At 43.4% G+C, this 21536-nt stretch overlaps 1 protein-coding gene across 2 annotated transcripts in view; it reads right to left on the bottom strand.

The window, feature by feature from the left end:
* SLCO5A1 (solute carrier organic anion transporter family member 5A1) overlaps positions 1-21536 on the bottom strand; it is a 167261-nt gene that overhangs the window by 16054 nt on the left and 129671 nt on the right. For both annotated transcript variants that reach the window (XM_075550657.1, XM_075550658.1), the window contains one exon: positions 10768-10966. In XM_075550657.1, the coding sequence (XP_075406772.1) occupies positions 10768-10966 (199 nt within the window). The remainder of the gene's footprint in view (positions 1-10767; positions 10967-21536) is intronic.

The raw sequence follows: 21536 nt of genomic DNA, 5'->3' as shown, positions 1-21536 counted from the left end.
TTTATCTCAATCTTGGTTATACAACTTAACTCAGTGAAAAGAACGTTTTCTTAGGCTGCTACTTCATATCCCTTCAATGCTCCTAAAATGAACTAAATAAAAATGTCTTTGTCTCTAAAGTAGATGGAATCAGTTACTGCTAGATGTAAATGCCAAGCCTAATAATAAAACTAGATACAATAACCTATAAATACCTATAGCTTAGAACCTTTAGGCCAGTGGCTCTCAACTTGTGGGTCACGATCCCTTTGGGGGTTAAATGACCCTTTCACTTGGGTCGCCCAATTCATAACAGTAGCAAAATTACAGTGAAGTAGCAATGAAAATAACTTTAAGGTTGGGGGTCACCACAACATGAGGAACTGTATTAAAGGGTTGTGGCATTAGGAAGGTTGAGAACCACTGCTTTAGGCAAACTTTTTCCCTCTGTTTCTTTTAATGAATTGCTTTAAAAATAAATACTAGATATCAAAAACATTTTGAAGGATTCCAAGGGATTTTAAACGTGGGAGCGGGGCAAGAACTGCATAGATAAAACCATCCCTGAATCACAAGTAATGACAGAAATGGTCTGATGGGAGAATGTAGGACACTTCTTGCCAGGGATTCTGGTTCCCTGGGAGGAGCCCTGACTAGCCCCACCCACGGCTTGGGCCCCAGTTCCTACTCACAGTTACCTTCAAGGACAGAGCAGAACTGCTCCTTAGGATTCCCAACACTATAAATCTTCACGGAGCAAAGAGCCTCCTCTTTCTCCAACAGGGTTCCAGCTCAGACGAGCTCCAGCTCAAACTCAACTGCCATAGAGTGGAGTTCAACACGCAAGGACCCTGTAGGACAACCTAGAGCTGCCCCTGTGAGGTTCTGCGGCCGTGAGTCCGAGCAGAGTCACATCTTTCTCCCTCGTAGTAATAGGTTCAGTTACGAGGGAATAAAAGCAGACAGAGAGACAGACCCAGGGTTATGAGGGATTAAAAGCAGGCAGAAAGATGGACCCGTAGGAGTGGGTCACCCCGTCCAGAGGAGAACACGCCTGGCTTCTGCAGCCTCAGACAGCCTCCCTGGAGATGTTTGGATCAGTCTCTCTAGTCACTAAACCAGAAGATAATATGATAGATTTTCAGTTCAAAGAGCTGACATTGGATACACAGAAGATCATCACGCTAGAATGATTCAGTGGGTTCTCAAGGCTCGGTAGTGGTTAGAAATTCTGCACAGGAAGACTACATTTCACTTCAATTAAACATTTGGGGCAGAGGCACAGAGCGAATCCCTCATACAACCCAATCCACGTCTCGGAAGTATTGCATCCTTCTCACACCCTTTTTCACACGAATTCGAAGCTCTTTTGGCTGCCAGGCGGGTAGGACACGCTGGTGCAAACTACAGCTCAGCAGATGCAGAGGGGAAAACACGCTTCCTCATTCAAACGGCAAGGCAATTCTGGGTGCGGAGAAAGTAATTACTGGAGCTGGAAATGGGCCACGATATTAGCTAGTGCTCCCAGGGTTGCTCATAATGACAAACCATCAGATGCTCATCTGAATTTTCCAAGGGAGCCAAAAATAGCAGGTCAGGTTCCCAAAGGAAGGGCAAATGGCTCCCTCTTGACCCCGCAGGCAAAGTATCCTCCTGAATCATCGCAGCCTCTCAGCACGCATGTGAGTGCGCGGTGCTGAGACAAAGCCCTGGGCTCCCTGAGGGTCAGGAAACGTGCCGTGTGAGCGAAGCTAAGCCCCATAACCGGCAACTCCAGTGAGTGGACTTGGCTTCCGTGCTGTGTCCCTCCTTCTGAACTTAGTGTCCTTCTGTTTAATACTGTCTCCTTTCCGGGTAGGTCAATGATGCCATGTAGTGAATTCCAAACTCGGGCTCACACCCTAGCCCTGCCGTTCTCCAGCCGTGTGACTTCAAGCAAGTGACTGACCCTCTCAGAAGCTGGTTTCTCCTGGTATTTCAAACGACAGAGACGGAGGGGGTTCAAAACGTTTGTGGAAAAATGAAATGGAAAGAGAATGGGATTTCCCCACCAACTTTTTGGAAGCCTCTTTGTATATCACGAAACATGTATCATGCAGCAGTCGCTTACTGGTTTTGGAGTCGTCTCTTTTAGGTAAGACAAGCACTAGACTTAATGTCCTTGGAATGAAAAGGGAGGATTCTGGGGTGGTGCAAACACTTCACGTCCTCGACTCCTACCAGAGAGGGTGGAGGTTCCCATCCACCCCGAGGTGCCTCAGCAGAGATGGCCGATGACCTGTTTCTGAAAGTAACGCCAGCCCGTGGAAACCCTGTGGAGCAGCGTTCTCTCCTGGAACACATAGGTCAGCGTGGGTTGCGGCCACTCACTGGCAACTGGCTCGACGCGAAGACAACTCAAGTACAGAAAGAGAAACCGATTTACTGCTCGCACCATTTACCCAGGAGGTCATATCCTTACTCGCCGCTTGAGATGCAAGCCAAGCTGGAAGGCTGCAAGAGTCCACACGGCACGTCTGGGACGCCGATCCAGACTTTATACTTGAGATCTGCGCGCAGCAGCACTGGCCACGCGGAACGCACAGCATGCCGCCTGCCATGCAGGTGCCGGGAGAGCTCCCGAAACAAAGCAGCACGGCATACACGGAGACCTCCGTGTACAGCTCTCAGCCAGGTATGCTCAGAGGTGCGTGCCTATATGAAATACAAACTTCCATGTCGGAGAAGCGGGGCTGGAGTCCCCACTCCCTAGTAACTGATGAGTTTAGGAAAATTGCTTAATCTGCAATCTTTGTTGTTGCTGTAGCGGTCGTTGCTAGGGGACTTCAAGTCACTTCTGACTCATAGTGACGTCTGCACACCAGAATGGAAGCCACCTGGCCCGGAGCCAGCCTCATAGTGGTTCTTCCATTTGAGCTCATTCTTGCAGCTGCCATGCCCACCCATCTTGTCCAGGGTCTTCCACCTTTTGGCTGCCCCCCGACTCCCCCAAGCATGGCGTCCTTCTCCAGGAACTGGTCTCTCCTGATAACACGTCCAAAATACTGGAGACAAAGTCTCACCATCCCCGCCTTTAAGGAGCCTTCTGGCTGTATTGCTTCCTAAACAGATTTGCTCATTCTATTGGCAGTCCGTGATGCTTGCAGTGTTGTTTTGGTTTTTTGCCGGCACCATGCTTCAGACGCAATGATTCTTCTGTCTTCTTTATTCAGGGTTCAATTTGCAGATAGACAGGAGGTGATTGAAAATGCCCAGGCTTGGATCAGGCACACCTTGGCCCTTAAAGTAACCTCCTTGCTTTTCAATACTTTAAAGCGGTCCTTGTGCAATGTCTTGATCCCGACTCCTGCTCCCATGAGCATTGAGTGTGGATTCAAGCAAGGACGAAATCCTTGACAACTTGAATCTTTCCTCCACTGACCACAGTGTTACCTACGGGTCCAGTTGTGGGGGCTTTGGGTTTTCTTTGCACTCAATTGTAATCCATCCTGAAGGCTGCAATCTTTGCTCTACCGCAGCAAATGCTTCACGTCCTCCTTTATTTTAACATCAAACTTAGTTTCTCTAGTTGAAACAGAGGGATAATAACATCTATGAGCTCTGGGGGCAAAGTGGATTACACACTGGTGTGGTAACCACAAGGTCACTAGTTCAAACTCACCAGCCACTCCATGGGAGAAAGATGCTTCCCTAAGATTTACAGCGTGGGAACCCTACAGGCACTTGTACTCTGCATAAGGTCTGTTATGACTAGGAATCGACGTGATGGCAGGTTACAGTGCAGGAATGTAAACATTAGCTATGAAAGACTACATGGTTAATTACCATATCTGAGCCAACCAGGCTCCTACAAAGACTCACCTTTCCACTGCCACACCCTTTATCTCTCCCTTTATCCTCAGGAAAAACTCAAGGTCATATGTACCAGGAAACAGTTTTACTACACAAACCAACTGCATACCACTGAATAGGCTGTGCACTGCACGAGAGCACTCGGGTCAAAGGGCAAGGCGAGGCTGCCCAGTAGCATACACCGTGCTTTGAGAAAATGCCTGTGTTCCTTTGGCCGCGGTGGCTGTTCCTCCTCCGAGTGTTCCACCGCACAGACAGGTTTGCACTAGTGCACGCTCACACTCTCTTCCAACACGCATGTGGCTAGGAAGTCAGAGAAAAGTCTCCCTGGAAATTTCTTCTTTCTTTTTTTCCAATTTATAAACTTTGTTGAAGTAAGGCTGCAAATCCAAGAATGATTTTCCAGAACACTTAAGCTGTTCTTTATTGAATACAATCGAATGAGAAGAGGTGGGCCATGGACCACGGGTTCAGACAGTTAAGAGGGACATTTCCATCCAGGCCCTCATCATTTTAACACTTCCACGAGTGACACTCCTGAGCAGAGGTGGATGCCAGGCGTCCACTCATCTTTCAGAGAAGAAAAAGAAGTTGGTTTGTATGACTTACAAATGAGAGCGAACACTTTTCAACACATACTAAGAGCTGGAAGCTGTGTTAGCAAATTATCAGAAAGCTTGTCTCATAAAATCTCCCTCTACAAAGTATACATTTTTGTTTAAAATATTTCAATGTTTTAAATTAGAGGGTGCGGATGATGGAAGGAGAATGCCTTTGTATTAGTATTACTAATAATAGATTTTCCTCTTTATTATAAAGAAAATTATGTAACTAATTAGGTTTCCTCTTTTACAAAATCATTTTACTGGGGGCTCTTACAGCTCTGCCTCTGTATTATTTTGAATTTTTTTAAGCACATGTGTTTTTCTTTCTTTATGTTTTGAGCCAGGTAACACTATCACCAATTTTACTCTGGCAGAAGCCGAGACTCAAAAATATTGGGTCAGTTTCAAATTTTCTTTTACAAGATCATACAGCTGGAAATGACAGCGCGGGTATTTGTCTCTGAAAGGAATATTCTGGAAGATGAGTAGGAGGGCGCCGAGGGGAGAACTTGGGGAACTCATTCTTGGCCCTCCTTCTCACTCATGTGGAACATTGGGGTGTCTGAGAAGAAAAGCAAGGTCAAGGATTTGAAGACAGAGCTCTGAAAACAAATGGAACAAGCGTCAGGGGGCGCGGGGAAGGATGTTGACGGCAAGAAGGTAATGGATGGCTCTGCAAAGATAGGGCCTGCTAAGACTGGAATTCATGAATTTGTAATGGAGCCGATCAGCACAATTATATAACCCCCTACTCCCCCCTGCCACGCCCCCCGCCAGCAGGGCTGGCAAGTCCAGAAGCAGCTGATTCGGGCTTGTCGGGTCGGAGGCTGTGTTAAGCAAGAGCTTGAACAATCTTGAAGGGAGTTGTAGGGGAAAAGCAGGTAAGACCTCAACTCAATCTCCCATCCTCTTGAAAGAACAGTTGGGCGGAAGGAAAATAAGAATAGAGTCATAACAGCAAAGAGAAACGGAAAGCGAGACGCTACATCTCAGGATGATGGCAAGCTGAAAGGCATGGCTTAGTGGAGAAGTGAGCCGAAAGCCGTTCTAGATGAAACGGAGCCAATCGGCCCCATGGGATCTCCACAAACTCACAGGACCAGAGGCCAAGTGAGTGACAGAGCTAAAATCAACGCGGTGCCCTGACGGTCTTCGGGTAAGAAAATGCTATTCCTGGTCCCTTCCACGTACATCCCCAATTCAGCACCCGGAAGCTCATCAAAAAGAAAGTCCTCTGAAGAAATAGGAAGACCATTAAAAAGCTGAAGTATTTCCTCTAGATTTGGTCACGTCAGAATAAAGTTCCCTTGTTACATGACAGGAAGTCATGCATTACTAGGAAGGTTCTAGTCCACGTATACAGGGGCTTGCTCCACCCAAAACGTGCTTAAATGATTCTTCCCGAAATGAACTTGTTTCCGTCCCGTCGGCGTGACGCTGATCAGAACCTAGTTGAGCACAGACCCACAAGTTGGGGAGCAACAGCACCCTACTGTTTACATTGTTGTTGAATCAGGGCTGCTGGACTTTGTGTCGCAGTATTTGCGAATGACACTTCTAATGAGGGTGGGAGGAAGTGGCACAGGACCTGACCATCAGCAGGTTGGGCTGAGGGCAGGCCACCTGGCACTACTACTGCTGCCATTGAAGTCTGGGAGTTACAAACTCCACAGCCCCCTTCTTTTATCATTGTACTGGGGGCTCATACAACTCTTATCCCAATCCATCCACCCATCCATCTATTGTGAGAGCACATTTGTGCACTGGTTGCCATCATCATTTTCAAAACATTCTCTTTCTACCTGAGCCCTTGGTCTCAGCTCCTCACTTTTTTCCCTCCCCTCCCTCCCACACCCTCCTTCCCTCATGAACCCTTGATAATTTATAATTTTTTTTCATGTCTTACACTGACTGATATCTTCCTTCACCCACTTTTCTGTTGTCTGTCCCCCAGGGAGGAGTTATATGTAGATCATTGTCATCGGTTTCTACCTTCCCCCCATCCCCCTTCCCCTTACACTCCTGGTATGGCTACTCTCAATGTCAGTCCTGAAGGGTTTATCTGTCCTGGATTTCCTGTGTTTCCAACTCTTATCTGTACCCATGTACATGCTCTGTTCTAGCCAGATTTGTAAGGTAGAATTGGGGTCATGACAGTGGGGGGCGGACATTAAAGAACAAGAGGAAAGTTGCATGATTCCTCAGTGCTACACTGCTTCCTGTCTGGCTCGCCTTTTCCTGGTGCCCTTTCTAATATAAGGGGATGTGCAGTTGCCTATAGATGGGCTTTGGGTCTCCACTCTGCACTCCCCCTCATTCACAAGGATAGGATTTTTGTTCTGGGTTTTCGATGCCTGATACCTGATCCCATCAACATCTCATAATCACACAGGCTGGTGTGCTTCTTCCTTGCAGGCTTTGTTGCTTCTGAGCTAGATGGCTGCTTATTTATCTTCAAGCCTTTAAGACCCCAGATGCTATATCTTTTGATAGCTGGGCACCATCAGCTTTCTTCACATTTGCTTATGCACCTGCTTTGTCTTCAGTGATTGTGTCAGGAGGTGAGCATCACAGAATGCCAGGTTATTAGAACAGAGTATTCTTGCATTGACAGAGCACTTGTGTAGAGGCCCAATGTCCATCTGCTACCTAAATATTAAATCTATAAATATATGTAAACAGATCTATTTCCCTATCAGTATATATAAATATATTTACACATGTACATGCTTGTATTTAGACGTCTATAAACGTCCTTTGCCTCTTAGTTCTTTCTTCTATTTCCTTTTACTTTCCTCTTGTCCCACTATCATGCTCGGCCTTCATTCGAGTTTCAGTAATTCCTCTTGGTTACATTGCCCTTGATCAAGCCCTACCATGCATCCTACACCATAACTTGTTGTCTCCTTGTCCCTGGGTTTGCTAACACCTATTTCCTTTCCCCGCCATGTCCCCTTAGAACCATCGGTCTGTTGTTTTCTCCTCCAGATTGTTTATCCCGCCTATCTTATGTAGGTAGACATGCAGAGACAATAAAAGCATCAACAAAAGACAGAGCAAAACAAAACAACAAAAGTAAACCAAAGAACATCAACCAAAAATAAAACTGAAAAAGAAAGAAAAAAGAAAAGCCCATTAGTAGTTCAAGGTCTGTTTGTGGACCTTTAGGAGTGTTTTCTGGTGCAGTCTGATGGAGTACCCCACCCTGGCCCCAAAGTCCATTTTTAGAATTCCCCGGGGACTTCATTGCTTTGCTCCCGTGCTGCACTGTTGCACGCACATCTTAGTGTTTTGCCCGACTGGTAGAGTCAGATTGGGCACAATTCCTGCACTGTGCATCCAGTGTTATCCCTTGAAGTGCTTTGGGTCAGTGAGGGACGTCATGTTTCTCAGTGGGACCAGCCCTATGGTCCTCTCTGTGGATTGGGTGCTCTCAGTGGGAATATAGACCTCGGGCTTGATGGACCAGGATGTGCTTCACTCTCTCTCCTTCCCTCTTTGTTTGTTCCTGTGTGCTCTGATCAGACGTGCCCCGCTTGTGCTGTCCTCTGAAGTGAATTCTTCTGGAGGAGGGGGGCACATACCCTTTTCTACATGTTTTCATGCTAGAGTTTTCATGCTACAGAACTCAGGTAGAAACTGGAAGTAAAAGCCCATAGTTTCAGAAATTCATGAGGCTCAGACACATGGCCATCAGACCCTAGGTGCCCAGAGAAATCCTATTTGTACCCCTCCTTCCACTTGGTGTCACCTGGACTCTAACCACTGGTCCAAGAACAGGCCCAGCCCCAGAGACATCAGTCCTCCCAGAGACAGACATGCCACCAGTACAGTCAAAGGTAGGTACCATTTTCCTCCCCTCCATTTTATAAACGGAGGCTTAGAATTAATAAAATAGCCAAGGGAAGACCAGATCCAAACTAAGAACCTCTGTTCTTACCATTATTCTGTACTGCCTTCCTATTTAAAAAATTATTTCTCTTATCACATACTTCATGCATGCTGTCGTTTTATACACACTCTAAAAAAATAGTCCTCAAGGCAAATTACCAAATTCTGTAATCTAAATAAGCTCTGATATACAGAGGGTTATGTTTTTATTTTATTGGTTATTGGTTGCTTGAATTGCTACCCTAACAGTCTAATGAAAATGAAGCTTTCCTTATTCCAATTCCAAATGGAACGGTTTATAACCTAAAATTCCACGGACATTGAAAGGAAACCACAGCTGAAACCTTGGCTTGCACCAAACACTCAAATGGCGCCGCACCAAACCTGCAGGCGCCTAGGCAAGAGAAGGCCAGGGTTCTACATCTGTCCAAGGAGAGGCCTCTGCCCTCCCTGCAAGGCAATGAGGAAATGGGTGCTTGCTCGCTTGCTGCTGGCGGTAACATTTGATCTAATACCTGTAGAGGCAATTTCATAATAATTGTGGCAATTCCACTTCTGGGGTTTAACCTGCAAACATATAGTCTATCGAAAACATTAATATGCATGAAATTATTTATTGGAGCATTGCTTTTAATAACTAAAGATTGGAAATGAGCCAACTGTCCATGAGTTGGAGACTGGTGAAATTACACAATGAAATGAAAGGGAATGGCTAATATACTGTGGCTAAAAAGTAGAGCTTCCAGGCCAGGCCTCTGTAACCAGATGGCCTGGGGTTACGACCTGGGCTCGAAGCAGTGCTGGGCTACAATCTACCACCCTGGATAATGAGACGCAGCTACTAAATTTTCAGAGATTTGGCCAGATAGTATTTAGGAACTCATAAAAACTCCAACTCACTACCACGGAGTAGTTTCCAGCTCATAGCAAGCCCAGAGGGCAGGGTAGAACTGCTCCTGTGAGTTTCTGAGACCATGACTCTTTCTGAGAGGAGAAAGCCTTATCTTTATCCCAAGGAGCAGCTAGCTGGTGGGTTTGGACTGCTCCCTGCAAGGTCAGCCCAACGTGTAACAAAAACTACATAAGAGAACGATTAAGCAAACACTCAAAATGCATCCTCTTCTGATTATGTTACTATTTTCTAAGGAGCCCTGGTGGTACTGTGGGTTAGGCATTGGGCTGATAACCCCAAGATGAGTGGTTCAAACCCACCAGCTACTCTGAGAAAGAAGGATGAGGCTGTCTGCTCCTGTAAAGATGTACAGTTGTAAGACTACTATATGGAGTCTCACTATGAGTCAGAATCGGCTAGCTGGCAGGGTTTGGTTTTGGTTTGGTAACAGATATCTAACAATGGACTCAAACATACCAACCATCATACAGAGTGTGCCAGACTGGACAATGTATCATTTTGTTGTACACAGACACCGTGATTCTGAGCCAACTTCAGGATAGCCCACAACTACAGCATATCGAATGATATCTACATACTAGATTACTTATGTCTATGATATAATAGACATATCACATAGGCACAATAGATATAAGTACAACACAACGGTGTCCATCTGAGGAGTATCTTCATGTTATTAGCTTGAAAGTAACGATGGCAGGAATATTTATACCACAGAAATGGGCACAGGTTGGCAAGGAGGCCGTTTCTCCTTATAGAGCTATTTGTTAACCATACATCAGCATTCCACTGGTAACTATAAGTGCATGTCTGTTTGACCTTCTGGAAAGTCTTAGTAATTCTAGTTCCTTCCTTATGTAATTACTGTGAGGATAAATTAATATATGATAAAGCATTTAGAAAAGTCCCTGGCATATAGAACTGTCAACATAAAAGTTACCTACTCTATGTACTATTATTATTCACACAGAAAGGTATCTACCATATATTGCTATTTTAAAGGCTTATAAAATTATATATAGAATGCTATCCTTTGGACATAAAACAGGGAAAATGTAAGATGCATGTTCATAATTTATTATACACTGATAAAGTAGTCCTGGAAGGAAAAGCAAGAAATGAAGCAAGTGGTATCCTGTGTACCTTTGGATAAGAGGGTAGGGAAAGTAGGCAGATGAAGGACAGACTTTTTATTGCTCATTTAAGTTTCATTAAATTTTATATTTTTAGCATGTGTGAATGGCTTGCCTACTCCAAACATTATAATGGGGGAAAAAGAAAACTTTCATTAATTCATCAAACATTTCATCTCTGTTTACTGTAATAAAAATGTCATGAAGCTTTAAAGGTCAAAAAAATCCAGAAAAGAGAGATCATGGCCTCTACCCTCCAAGAGTGCATGCAAGCTCCAAGCACAAACGCTGAGCACAAGAGGCATGGGGTAGACACAAGTCTGACCAGTCGTAGAGAGACACCTCAGAATGTTACCCTTAAATGGTCCTGAAATGGCTTTTCAACTGTACTTACCCCGTTGTGTAAGGGATGTTTATGCCTCCTAGATTAATGCTTTCACATCCAACAATAAACAGGGTGGAAAAACACAGTAGAGACACACCGCTGCAGATCATTGCTAGCTTTGCAGATTCTCTTGCTCCAAGTTTCAATTTTTTTATAATGTAGCCTCCCAGGACAATACCAACACCAGCACTGGGGACAATGATAACACCTGAACAGAAGAAGGGAAGGACAGCATTAATTTGAAGTAACATGCTGAAATATTTGATTTCCAAACATTTTTTTCTATTTACTCATTAGTACTAAAGAGTACCAATGTACTATAATCGACAAATCTATTTTATTTTATGTAACATACTACTTTATTATTTTTATTATATGATTCTGTAGTATGGTATTATTTTAAACACATATGGTCAACAAAAGATACATTCAGCATACATTCAGAAATTTTACTATAAAGTATTACAGAGATAAACAATCCAGGAGGAAACTGAACAAAGACTTGAGCAAGTATGTCACAAATGAGGAAATAAACATAAGAAAGATATTCAACTTATTTCCATAACAGAAGTACAAATTAAAACCATAATGAAATACCACTACATACCAATAATGTTGGTTAAAAAAAAATTAACCCCCAGCAATACCACATGGTAGCAAAGATGCAGAAAAGTGAGAATTCTCAACTCTCAGGGTGAGATGTAAATTGCTGCATCTACTTTGGGAAATAGTTTGGCATTATCTGGTAGAGTTGAAGATATATATATGCCTTCAGATATCCATATCAGACTATTTTGTTCCTGGATTCACAACCTAGAAAACTCTCATACATGAGTAACATAAGACATATACAAGATATTTAAAGCCTCAAAGCAGCCCAACTGGAAACAAACCAAATCCCCATAAACAGATAAATTAACTGTGGTATGAGGGTAAGTTAAAAAAGCATTGCAATTAAGGTTCCGGTACACACATGCATGAGTTTATCCCAGACAAAATGTGCTCAAACATGTCTCTGTGGTCAGTGGTTGGCAGCAGACAATTCTCTCAGGAATACATTTGCTTTAATCTGGTTACGGTACCTTCAGTTAAAAGTCCAGTCAACACAATGGCTTCTCACACCAGCCTATGTGATCCAAGCATTGTAAATAATAAACTCCAAATCCAAAGGAGGGAACGGTATCAGAGCTTAAATTCTGAACATGTTTTAAGAAACTGTAAAATTGCATTGGTGAGAAAAATGGCCAGGAGTGTTGTTCCAGAGATTTCCTCCCCACCCCCTCCCCCCAACCCCCATCACAAGAATGTATCTGTTTATTCTTCCAGGGTAGTATGGCTGTCCTAGAGAATTTCACTGGTAAATGTTATCCAATCCACCATATGGTCCTGATTTTGCCCATTCAGATTTCATTTTGTTACCACACTCAAAAACATGACAATGTTTAATTCCTTGGAAATGCCAAAACTCCTGTTTTGACATGTTGTAAATCAAAGGCCACAGAATTCTTCAAGAAAGGATTAAAGAGATGGAAACACCACCTTCAGAAGTGTAAACTTACATGTTGGATTTGTTGAGGAAAAAAATAGCTTCACATTTCGATATTCTATAACCATATTTTTACTTCATATATGTTCATAGACTAGAGTATTATGATTATAGAGATAACAGATTATATAGAATAATAAAATATTTAGAATATTTTAATAGATTAAATAGAATAATAAAAAGAGAGAGGAGAAGGGAGGGTAAATCATTAAGTAGAGGTAAGAAACATATTGTATCATTATGATTATAGAGATAATAGATTAGATGGCAATAAAAATTAAGCACCACCGGATTAATAGTAAAATTCAGAAAACAGCAAAGGCTGGCAAAAACTGAGACTGGAGTCTTCACACTACTGGTGAGATTGCAAATGGTGCAGTCACTGTGCAAAACAGCACCTTTTTAAAAAATTCAAAAAGACGGCCATCTGAGGTGCACACATTGCTCTCTCCTCATCTAGAAGAACAGTGAAGGGAAACAGTCAGTCCAAAGGACCAAGGGACCATGCCCACCTTGACCTCCATGAACTGAGCCCAGAAGGACCAGATGGTACCCAACAACCATTGCTGGCAGCCCTGAAAGAGATCACAACCCTATTACTGGGTATGTGTGCCATTGTTGTTGTTGTTGTTAGGTGCCATGAAGTCGATTCAGTTCCACAGCAACCTGTGCAGAACAGAAGGAAAGACTGTCCCGTCCGGCGGCATCCTCACAACTGCTCCTGTGCTTGAGCCCAGGATGCAGACTCTGTGTCCGTTCAACTCCTTCAGGGCCTTCCTCTTTCTGCCGCCCTCTACTTTACCAAACGTGATGTCCTTCAACATAGCAGCCCCCAGAACGAAGAGCTGTGACCTCAGTAGATGCATACACCCCATGTTCCCTGAAGCACTACTCACAAGAGCAAAGCACTGGGAATATCCTAGGTGCCTATCACCAAAAAAACCATAAACGAGATCGATCACATACCCACACGGGGATACAATGCAGAGTGGAACAATCGAGCTGCAAGAGAAACAACAGCATGGTCATGAAGCTATGAAGTACCGCGTAACACGGGGGAACCTGGAGGACATTAAGCTGCATAAAATTAGTCAGCCAGGAAACAACAAATACTACATGAGACCACGATGATTAAAAAACATCAAGGAAGAGTTTTCACACAGGAAAAAAAAATTCTTTGATGGTTACCAGGAGTGAGAGAAGAAGGGAGGGTAAATCGCTAAGTAGAAGGGAGAAGCATATTAACTTGGATGAAGGGAAAGTTATTCACAATAGGGATAAGTAAGCACAAACTGACCAACACAGAGGAAGACACTAGAGGGCTGTGAAAAGTTCGTGGAAAATGGAATGAAAATTTTTTGAAGCTCCCTCTAGATAGGTTTGACAAGATATTTCTACATATACAGCTGTGTATGCTGTAACTACTGCCATGGATATAGGAGAGCACATATGTAGCAGTTATTGAAATTCCTTAGCCATAACACAGCACCCTGGAGGAATGAGTTGTTGGGCCTGGGAGCCCAGGGCTATACTTTCCAGAAACATTGAAATCAATTTGCAGTAAACGGTCCACAAAGACTATGTGCTGCATACTAATTTCACAAGTAGCAACTTGAGTTTTAACCTCCTGTATACAGCCATCTAATGTACAATTGCTGGTGTCCCTTGTCTAACGCAAAGAAGAGCAGCAGAGAGCAAGATAATGTAAAAATAATTAGTCCAAAGGCCTATTGCACTATGTGAGCCTCAGTTTCCATCAGCCTGAGATGAGCAGAACTAGATGGTGCCTCCTACCACTACTACTTGCTCAGCCCAGGATCACAGTAAAAGGCCTGGATGGAATGGGAGGATATGTGAAAGAAAACGTAAAATCATTTAAAAAAAATTAAAAGATCAGGGGCTATCCCAAGCAGATGAGGTGGTGTGCTTTCCCAATGCTTATGATCCATAGATCACTCCCTTATGTGTACATCTTAAAAACCACTTTAAGTTAGTTTATTGTGCCAACTTGGCCAATAAACACGTGGGATTAATTGAAGGGAAGAGGGATAAATGGCTCAGTGAGCCTCGCCTTTCTAGTTCTCGGGTCTTTTGCTTTGTGATGGTTGGACCAGGGTGCAGCTGCCTTAGCAGTTCCCTGCTTCAGCTGGCAAAGCTCACTTCCTGCAAGACATCCCTAAGGAGAAGCCACATGGACCTATCCACATGCAGCCCTGGGTGCTGGAGCAGCCGTGTGGAGACCCCTGCCAGTGCTGAGATACTTACACGTTCACTGATTCGGCTTTCCTCCTGTAGTCAGCATCATTGTGTCTGTTTTGTGAGATGGAGGAGGACTTTGTGGATTCGTGTTGGACAAATGGGTTAATGGGTTAATGTTGGACTTGAGGGCTTGGGCAGCACTGGGTTGGGATGTTTTCTTGATCCACACTTAACCTTTATATAAAACTCTCTCTTATACATGAGTTTCTGTGGATTTGTTTCTCTAACGCACCCAGACTAGCACAGACTTCACAAGAAGCCTCAACTCACCTGGGGTCAGTTTCTCATATTAGGGGGATAGGGAAGAGATGCTTCCAAGAAGACAAGTAAGATGGAAATGAGATAACTAGGTGATTGAAGATCTTTATAAGCGAGAAGGCAGAAGCCACAACACAATGGGCTGAGATAAAAGGATCAAAACTAAAGCAAACTAAAACACAAAACCAACCCTTGCCATCGAGTCTCTTCTGACAAACAGTGGCCCTCTTCTCCCACAGGGAATGCACTGCACAACGAGGCGGCTTCACGCTGGTTTTGTGTTGCTAGGTGCCACCAGGGTGGTTCTGCCCTACAGTGACCTTATGCACAACAGAACGAAACACTGTCCGGTCCTGCGCCTCCTATTCTTGAGCTCACTGTTGCAGGCACGGTGTCAGTCCATCTCCTTTTCTCTGCCCCTCCACTTTACCGAACATGATGGCCTTCTCCAGGGACTGGTCTCTCCTGAAAACAGGTCCAAAGTATGTAAGATGAAGTCTTGCCATCCTTGCCTCTAAAGGGTGCTCTAACTACCCTTCTTCCAAAAACAGATTTGTTGGTCCTGTGAGCAGACTGTGGTACTTTCCATATCCTTCGCCAGCATCACAATTCAGGTGCATGGATTTCCTTTAGTTTCCTTTGTTCAATGTCCAGCTTTCACATGCATAAGAGGCAATTGAAAATACCATGGCTTGGGCCAGGCACACCTTAATCCTCAAGTAACACCCTTTCTTTTCAATATTCTAAAGAAATCTTGTACAGCAAATTTCCCTAATGCAACTCATCTTTTGATCTCGACTGCTTCTTCCATGAGCATTGATTATGGATCCATTCAAGCAAACAAAATCCTTAAGTACTTCAACTTTTTCTCCATTATCATTGGTTACCTACTGACCCAGTTGTGAGGATTTTAGTCTTCTTTGCAATGTGTTGTTAATCCATACTAAAAATTGAAATCCTGCATAAAGACCTTTTTAAAATGAATTCCTTCATTAGGATCTTAAAAAAGGAAAACAAAAACAAAAAACCAAGCCTGTAGTTGAGCAGAGTCGAATTCATCAAGATTTAAAGCACATGTCAATTCTGACTCATAGTGATCCTATTAGACAGAATAGCACTGTCCTGGTGGTTGCTAAGTCTTTCCAGGAATAGAAAGCCTATCTTTCTCCTTCCGAGCAGATAGGGGTTTTGAACTGCTAGCTTTGCAGTTAGCAGCCCTATGTGTAACTCACTACACCAACAGAGCTTCCCTCAGGATCTTAAAAGAAAAAGACTGCCGTATATACTCGAATATAAGCCGACCCGAGTACAAGCCGAGGTACCTAATTATTACCTGGGAAACCGGAAAAACTGATTGACTCGAGTATAAGTCTGGGGTGGGAAATGCAGGATGTGAATTAACACAGAGACCAGAGGGGAGAGACAGAGCGCAGTCACAGACACGTCCTTACCAGTTCATCTGCTGGCGTAAGTGGATCACTACAGGTGCTTCTGCAAATTGGAGCCATCCACGTCATAGGATGGCTCTGATTGGTTAGATGTGAGTAAACAAACATTCAAAGCCCTGCAGTATATGTAGGGCTTTGAATGAACAGCAGAGGAACGGCAATCACCTGCGAGATGTTACACCTCACTGGGGTACCACTGACCCACATTTTTTGTGCTGAAAAACTCGGCTTATCCAGAAGTATATACAGTAGTTAAGACTAAAACTCAGTGCCACAGAGTCAATGCTGACTCATGGCAACCTTGCAGGACAGGGTGGAACTGCTCCGGTGGGTTTCAGGGACTGTAAGTCTTTACAGGAATAGAAATCCCTGGGAATGCAGACTTCTCCTTCTAGAACTTTGGTTGTGAAGGAAGGAAGGTATGAGTTTGCGTTAGAGTGAAGCCAACGCAGAGTTGGGGTTGCGGGAGGTTTGTTTATTTGCTAAGATTCAGAGAGGATTTAGGCATGTTTATCTACTGACAAAATTGGAGTGAAAAAGGGAAATTTGATATGGCAGGAAAAGTTTACCTGCTGATAATTCAAGAACCTTGAAAAGTCAAGAAAATATGGAGTTAGCAGTCAAATGGCCAGATTAAGCCTGGAGAAGAAAGAAGAGATCTTTCTCTCTGGACTGCGAATGGGGTGGGGAAAGGATTTAAGTCACTGGATGTAGGGTATGTTTGTTTGTTTGTTTTCTGTTTTACTCCTTCTCATTATTTTGGAAATATCATATATTATGTGGTCACAGAACATTTGAAATGTTCAAAAGACCAAATATCCACTGTTTTCATTTTGGTATATTTTTTTCTATGCCCTTTTCCTCATATAATTAATAACATGTTTTCATTTTCTTGAACATTTTGTTTTGTTTTAAGTAAAAATTTACACAGCAAATTAGTTTCCTAATCAACAGTTCATATACAATTCAGCTCATGACATTAATTGCTACCCCTGCAATGTGTCGGCATTTGCTCATTTCCACCCTGCCTTCCTACAGTTTCCCTGCTTCTACTTGATTTCTTACCTTTGATTTTAGGCAAATGTTGTCCATTTGGTCTCATATAGTTGATTGTTCCAAGAAGCAAACCACTCAGTCATTATTGTTGATTTTCCAGGCCAATCTGCCATTTGGCTGGAAGGTGGCTTCAGATCCAGATTTAAAGGGCGCCCTAGCATGTCCTAGTCTATCAGGCCCATGCTTTGTCTTTGTGAATGAGCACTAGTGAAGATTTCCCCCTATTTCCAACCCACATGGTTTGCATACAGGGGGTGCAGTCACTTGAGTCTTCAATCTGTACAGATCAACAGTCCATGAATTGCAGTCTGAAAAGCTGTCCTCTATGTTCCTTTTCTAAATAGTTCTTGAAATTCTAAATTAATGACCCTTCCATATAATTACTATGTACCTCATTGAGATGATTTATAATGTTCCCCAATAAAAGGATAATGTCTCTAAAGTGGACCAGGCACTTATCTGAACCATAGATAGATGAATGGATTTGGAGCTTGTACCAATTGTAGTTCTAATCTAAGGATAATACTTCTATCCAGTAGGATATGGTCCTGCTTGGATACTTACCTTCATGAATAGATCACTGAAGATATAAGTGCTATAGCAAACTGTGGTGAAGAAATTAGATGGTGCCCACCTATCAGAAAGAATAGTGTCTGCGGCCTTAAAAGTTGGTCTTAAAACAAGCAGTCATCTAAGTGATGTGTCAACTAAGTGCACAAAGGGAGAAGCACACCAACCTGCATGAGCTAAAGATTGTAAATAATAAAACCCAAGATTGGAGGAGGGATTGTTTTGCAGCTCAAATTCTGAGCACCCACTTTGGAGAAGCTATGACCGACTGTGAAATCCCCAAGCCCATTTGCAAATTAAGCCTCCAGTGAATCCCAATTTGACCATTGACCAGAGACATGAGTAGCCTTCCGACAGACTGCTTTGGAATGTGGACTAATGTGGATTAGTTAAATGTAGTTAGTTAATGTAGGTAGGTTAAAATTTAACACCTCATTAATTGTTCTTCTATTTGACCTATTTTAAATTTGCTCTAGTTTTATTACTTTCTGCTTTCAATTGGGGTTTTTGTTTCATGCTGTTATCGTTATTGTTTTTTGTTTTGTATGAATTTCTTTCTCTGACACCCTGGATCGGTATATCTGCATTAGTACTTTGTCAGGGTTGTACTAGGGCCGGGGAGTTTGGGGGGAAATGAGGAGCTAATAAAAATGAGTACAAGTAAGAAGAAGTGCGCCAAAATTGATGGTGGCGATGATTGCACACCTCTTCTTAATATATTTAAATTATAGAGCTGTATGATATGTGAATTATAAGTTGATAAAATTGCTAAAACTTTAAGGAAATAAATAAAAGTGTATCTTACGGCTATCATCTCAGGGGTTTCTCCAGTATTTAACAGTCCAACAGGTCTGGTATTTGTTATGAATTTGAAACCTACTCCACATTTTTCTCCCATTCCAACAAGACCTTCTATATATCTGGTCATAGCAGTCGGTAGTGACAGCGGGGCACCATCTAGTTCTTCTCATTTCAGACTAGCCGAAGCTGGGGTCCCTGTGTGCTATTAGTCCTGTAGACTAAGTGATGCCATGAATCTTTGGATTCCTTCACTCTTGTTTGCTCCACATGGGAGGAGACCAATTGTATATCTCAGCTGCTTGCAAGCTTTTAAGACCACCGAATCTATTTAATAAATATAGAACATTATCTTTAAGCCAAATGGCCTAGACATGCTCCAAACAGCTTGCCCCCCCCCTTATGTATAATTGAAAACAAAGTGACCTCATAGAAGGCAAAGGATACTGAGAATAAAATATGGCAGAGTTGGAACAACAAGACAGTGGAATGAGCAATAATTAAGACTATGTAACAGGCTTGGCAAACTGAAGAGTATTGTGAGTCCAGATGATTTCAATGCCAGAAAGCTGTAGCCACATCCAACAGCTTGTTCCAGCATGTTCAACAACTACTGTACAGGAGCAGAGGGCAGGTGTCAGATTAATCTAAGGGTTTGATTTTTTTCTAGCACCCAATGTTCACCTCTTAATTCTCACCAAAGTCCTGTACAAAAATAGGTAATGGCCCTGTTTAATTGATAAGGAAATGTGGTGCACAGAGCAGTGATTTGCTCAATTTTGTCCAGGAAGGGAGGGACAGTCAGAATGAAAATTGCCATCTTCCAAATTCAGGCCCAGCAATCATTCCACATGACTCATTCCATATGACCACAACGTTCTCTTCAAAGCCAGTCCCTGCAATCTTTTAAAGACACTGACCACATCTCTAAAAATTCACATGCTACAATACTATTAAAGCATCACGGCTGTACCTTTAGAATGGAATAATCCATGAACAAAATTAATATTTCAATCGAATAATTTACAGAATGACATGCCCTGTGCTGGGCCCGCTGATAACAACAAAACAAATGCCATGTCTGCGTTGAGTCATAATTAAAAAGCAGCAGAGTTTATTAGATAACACATCCTAATTAGCATTTAGCTCTTAGAAACAGGAAACATAAAGAGGCATCAAGCGGAACAAAGAACCATTCCAATTGTCTCCTGGTGTTCCCCTGTCATTTATCCCACTGTCACAACAGAAGGATCCTTACAACTCACGCATGATGCTCTGCACGTCTCTGTAGCTGTCCCAAACATTTTGTCTGGGACTTGAAGGTATCATGGGATAAGCAGGAAAGTGCTCGTGGGCAGCTGAGGTTTCCCTGAAGCCCTTCTTGATGCCCCTGGATTGGGGCAAGCCAGAGTTAGGAGTTTGGTGTTAGACTGTGAAGAGGAGAGTGGTTTGAGGTGGAGGGGCTGGGGGATGGTGTGTGTGTGTGGAGCGGGGGGATGATTTCTCCACCCACACTAACATCTAGGCTTCCCCACTTATCCACTCTCTACAGAAAGAGGGCTCTCCTGAAAAAAGCTACCTCCTGGAGCCCGTCTGCCTGAGCTCAATTCACGAACTGTTGGTGCTAAGGGCGTCGCCAGGAAGGTTTGGGGTGGGGTGGAGAGGGCGTGGATTGCACTAGGTAGCACTGTGGAAGGAATGTGCGATGCCAACATGAATGGCCACGCCATTTTCATGCAGCAGTCCAACAAATATTCAAATAGACCTGTAATTCATTATAAAAAACATTTTTTGTTAAACCCAACTTACGCATCCAAATGGACCCTTTTCCAGTGGGGCCTGGCATAACTTAGAGAGAAACCTAATGGAAACTACAGACTTCAGTTAATAATAGTGCTTATTATTAACTAATTGATGGGCCTTTGCTCATTAATGACAAAAAATGCACCAATGCAAGATGTCAATAATAGGACAACCTGGGGGAGAGGAATTGTGAGGTAAAGAGACAGGTGAGAACTCTATATTTTCAGCACAATTTTTCTACAAACCCAAAGCTACTGCAAAGAATGAAGCATATTAATAACAATAATACTATGACACAAAGGAAGAAATGTTAGCCTCAGTGACTTCTGAGCTCACTTCCATCGAGACAATACGGACTCAGTGACCCCCACCCTGACCTCCTGTGCGTTTCCGGGACTGTAATGGTTGACGGGATAAAATGTCCAGTCTTTTTCCTGTGGAGTAGTTGGTGGTTTCGAACGGCCAACCATGTGGATCTACAGCCCAATGCATAACTACTACACCACCAGGGATTCTGATTAGAAATGTCAACATAACACCCATATTGAAGGGGAGGGTGTTGTTTCTATCGCTACAGGGAAAGAGGGACCAGACTTCAACCCAGTGCACCAAGATGTGAATGCAACCTACTGGCATGAAGCAGGGAACCAAGAGAGAGGTTGGAGGGGCCGGCTCCAATCCCAACTATGTAGACATTCCCCCCTCCCCCAAGAAGAATTCACTTCAGAGGACAGCACTGAAGCTACAGCTCAGGGAGAGGGACATGTCTGATCAGAGCACACAGGAGCAAACGAAGGGGGAGAGAGAGAGAGTAGAGCACATCCTAGCCCACCAAGCCATGAGGACGATATTCCTGCTCAGAGCAGCCAATGCCCAGAGAGGACCATAGGGCCAGCCCCACCAAAAGATACAATGTCCCTCACTAACCCATAACACTATGAGGGACAACACTGGAAACACAGTGTGGGAATTGTGTCTGATCTGACCTCACCACACCGAGGCGAAATACTAAGGGTAAGCAACATAGCAGCAACGGGAGC

The sequence above is a fragment of the Tenrec ecaudatus genome, chromosome 5 (assembly GCF_050624435.1).
Source record: "Tenrec ecaudatus isolate mTenEca1 chromosome 5, mTenEca1.hap1, whole genome shotgun sequence".
Taxonomy (NCBI): Eukaryota; Metazoa; Chordata; class Mammalia; order Afrosoricida; family Tenrecidae; genus Tenrec; species Tenrec ecaudatus.
The sequence above is the reverse complement of the archived record's forward strand: the minus strand, read 5'-3'. Positions and strand labels throughout refer to the sequence as shown.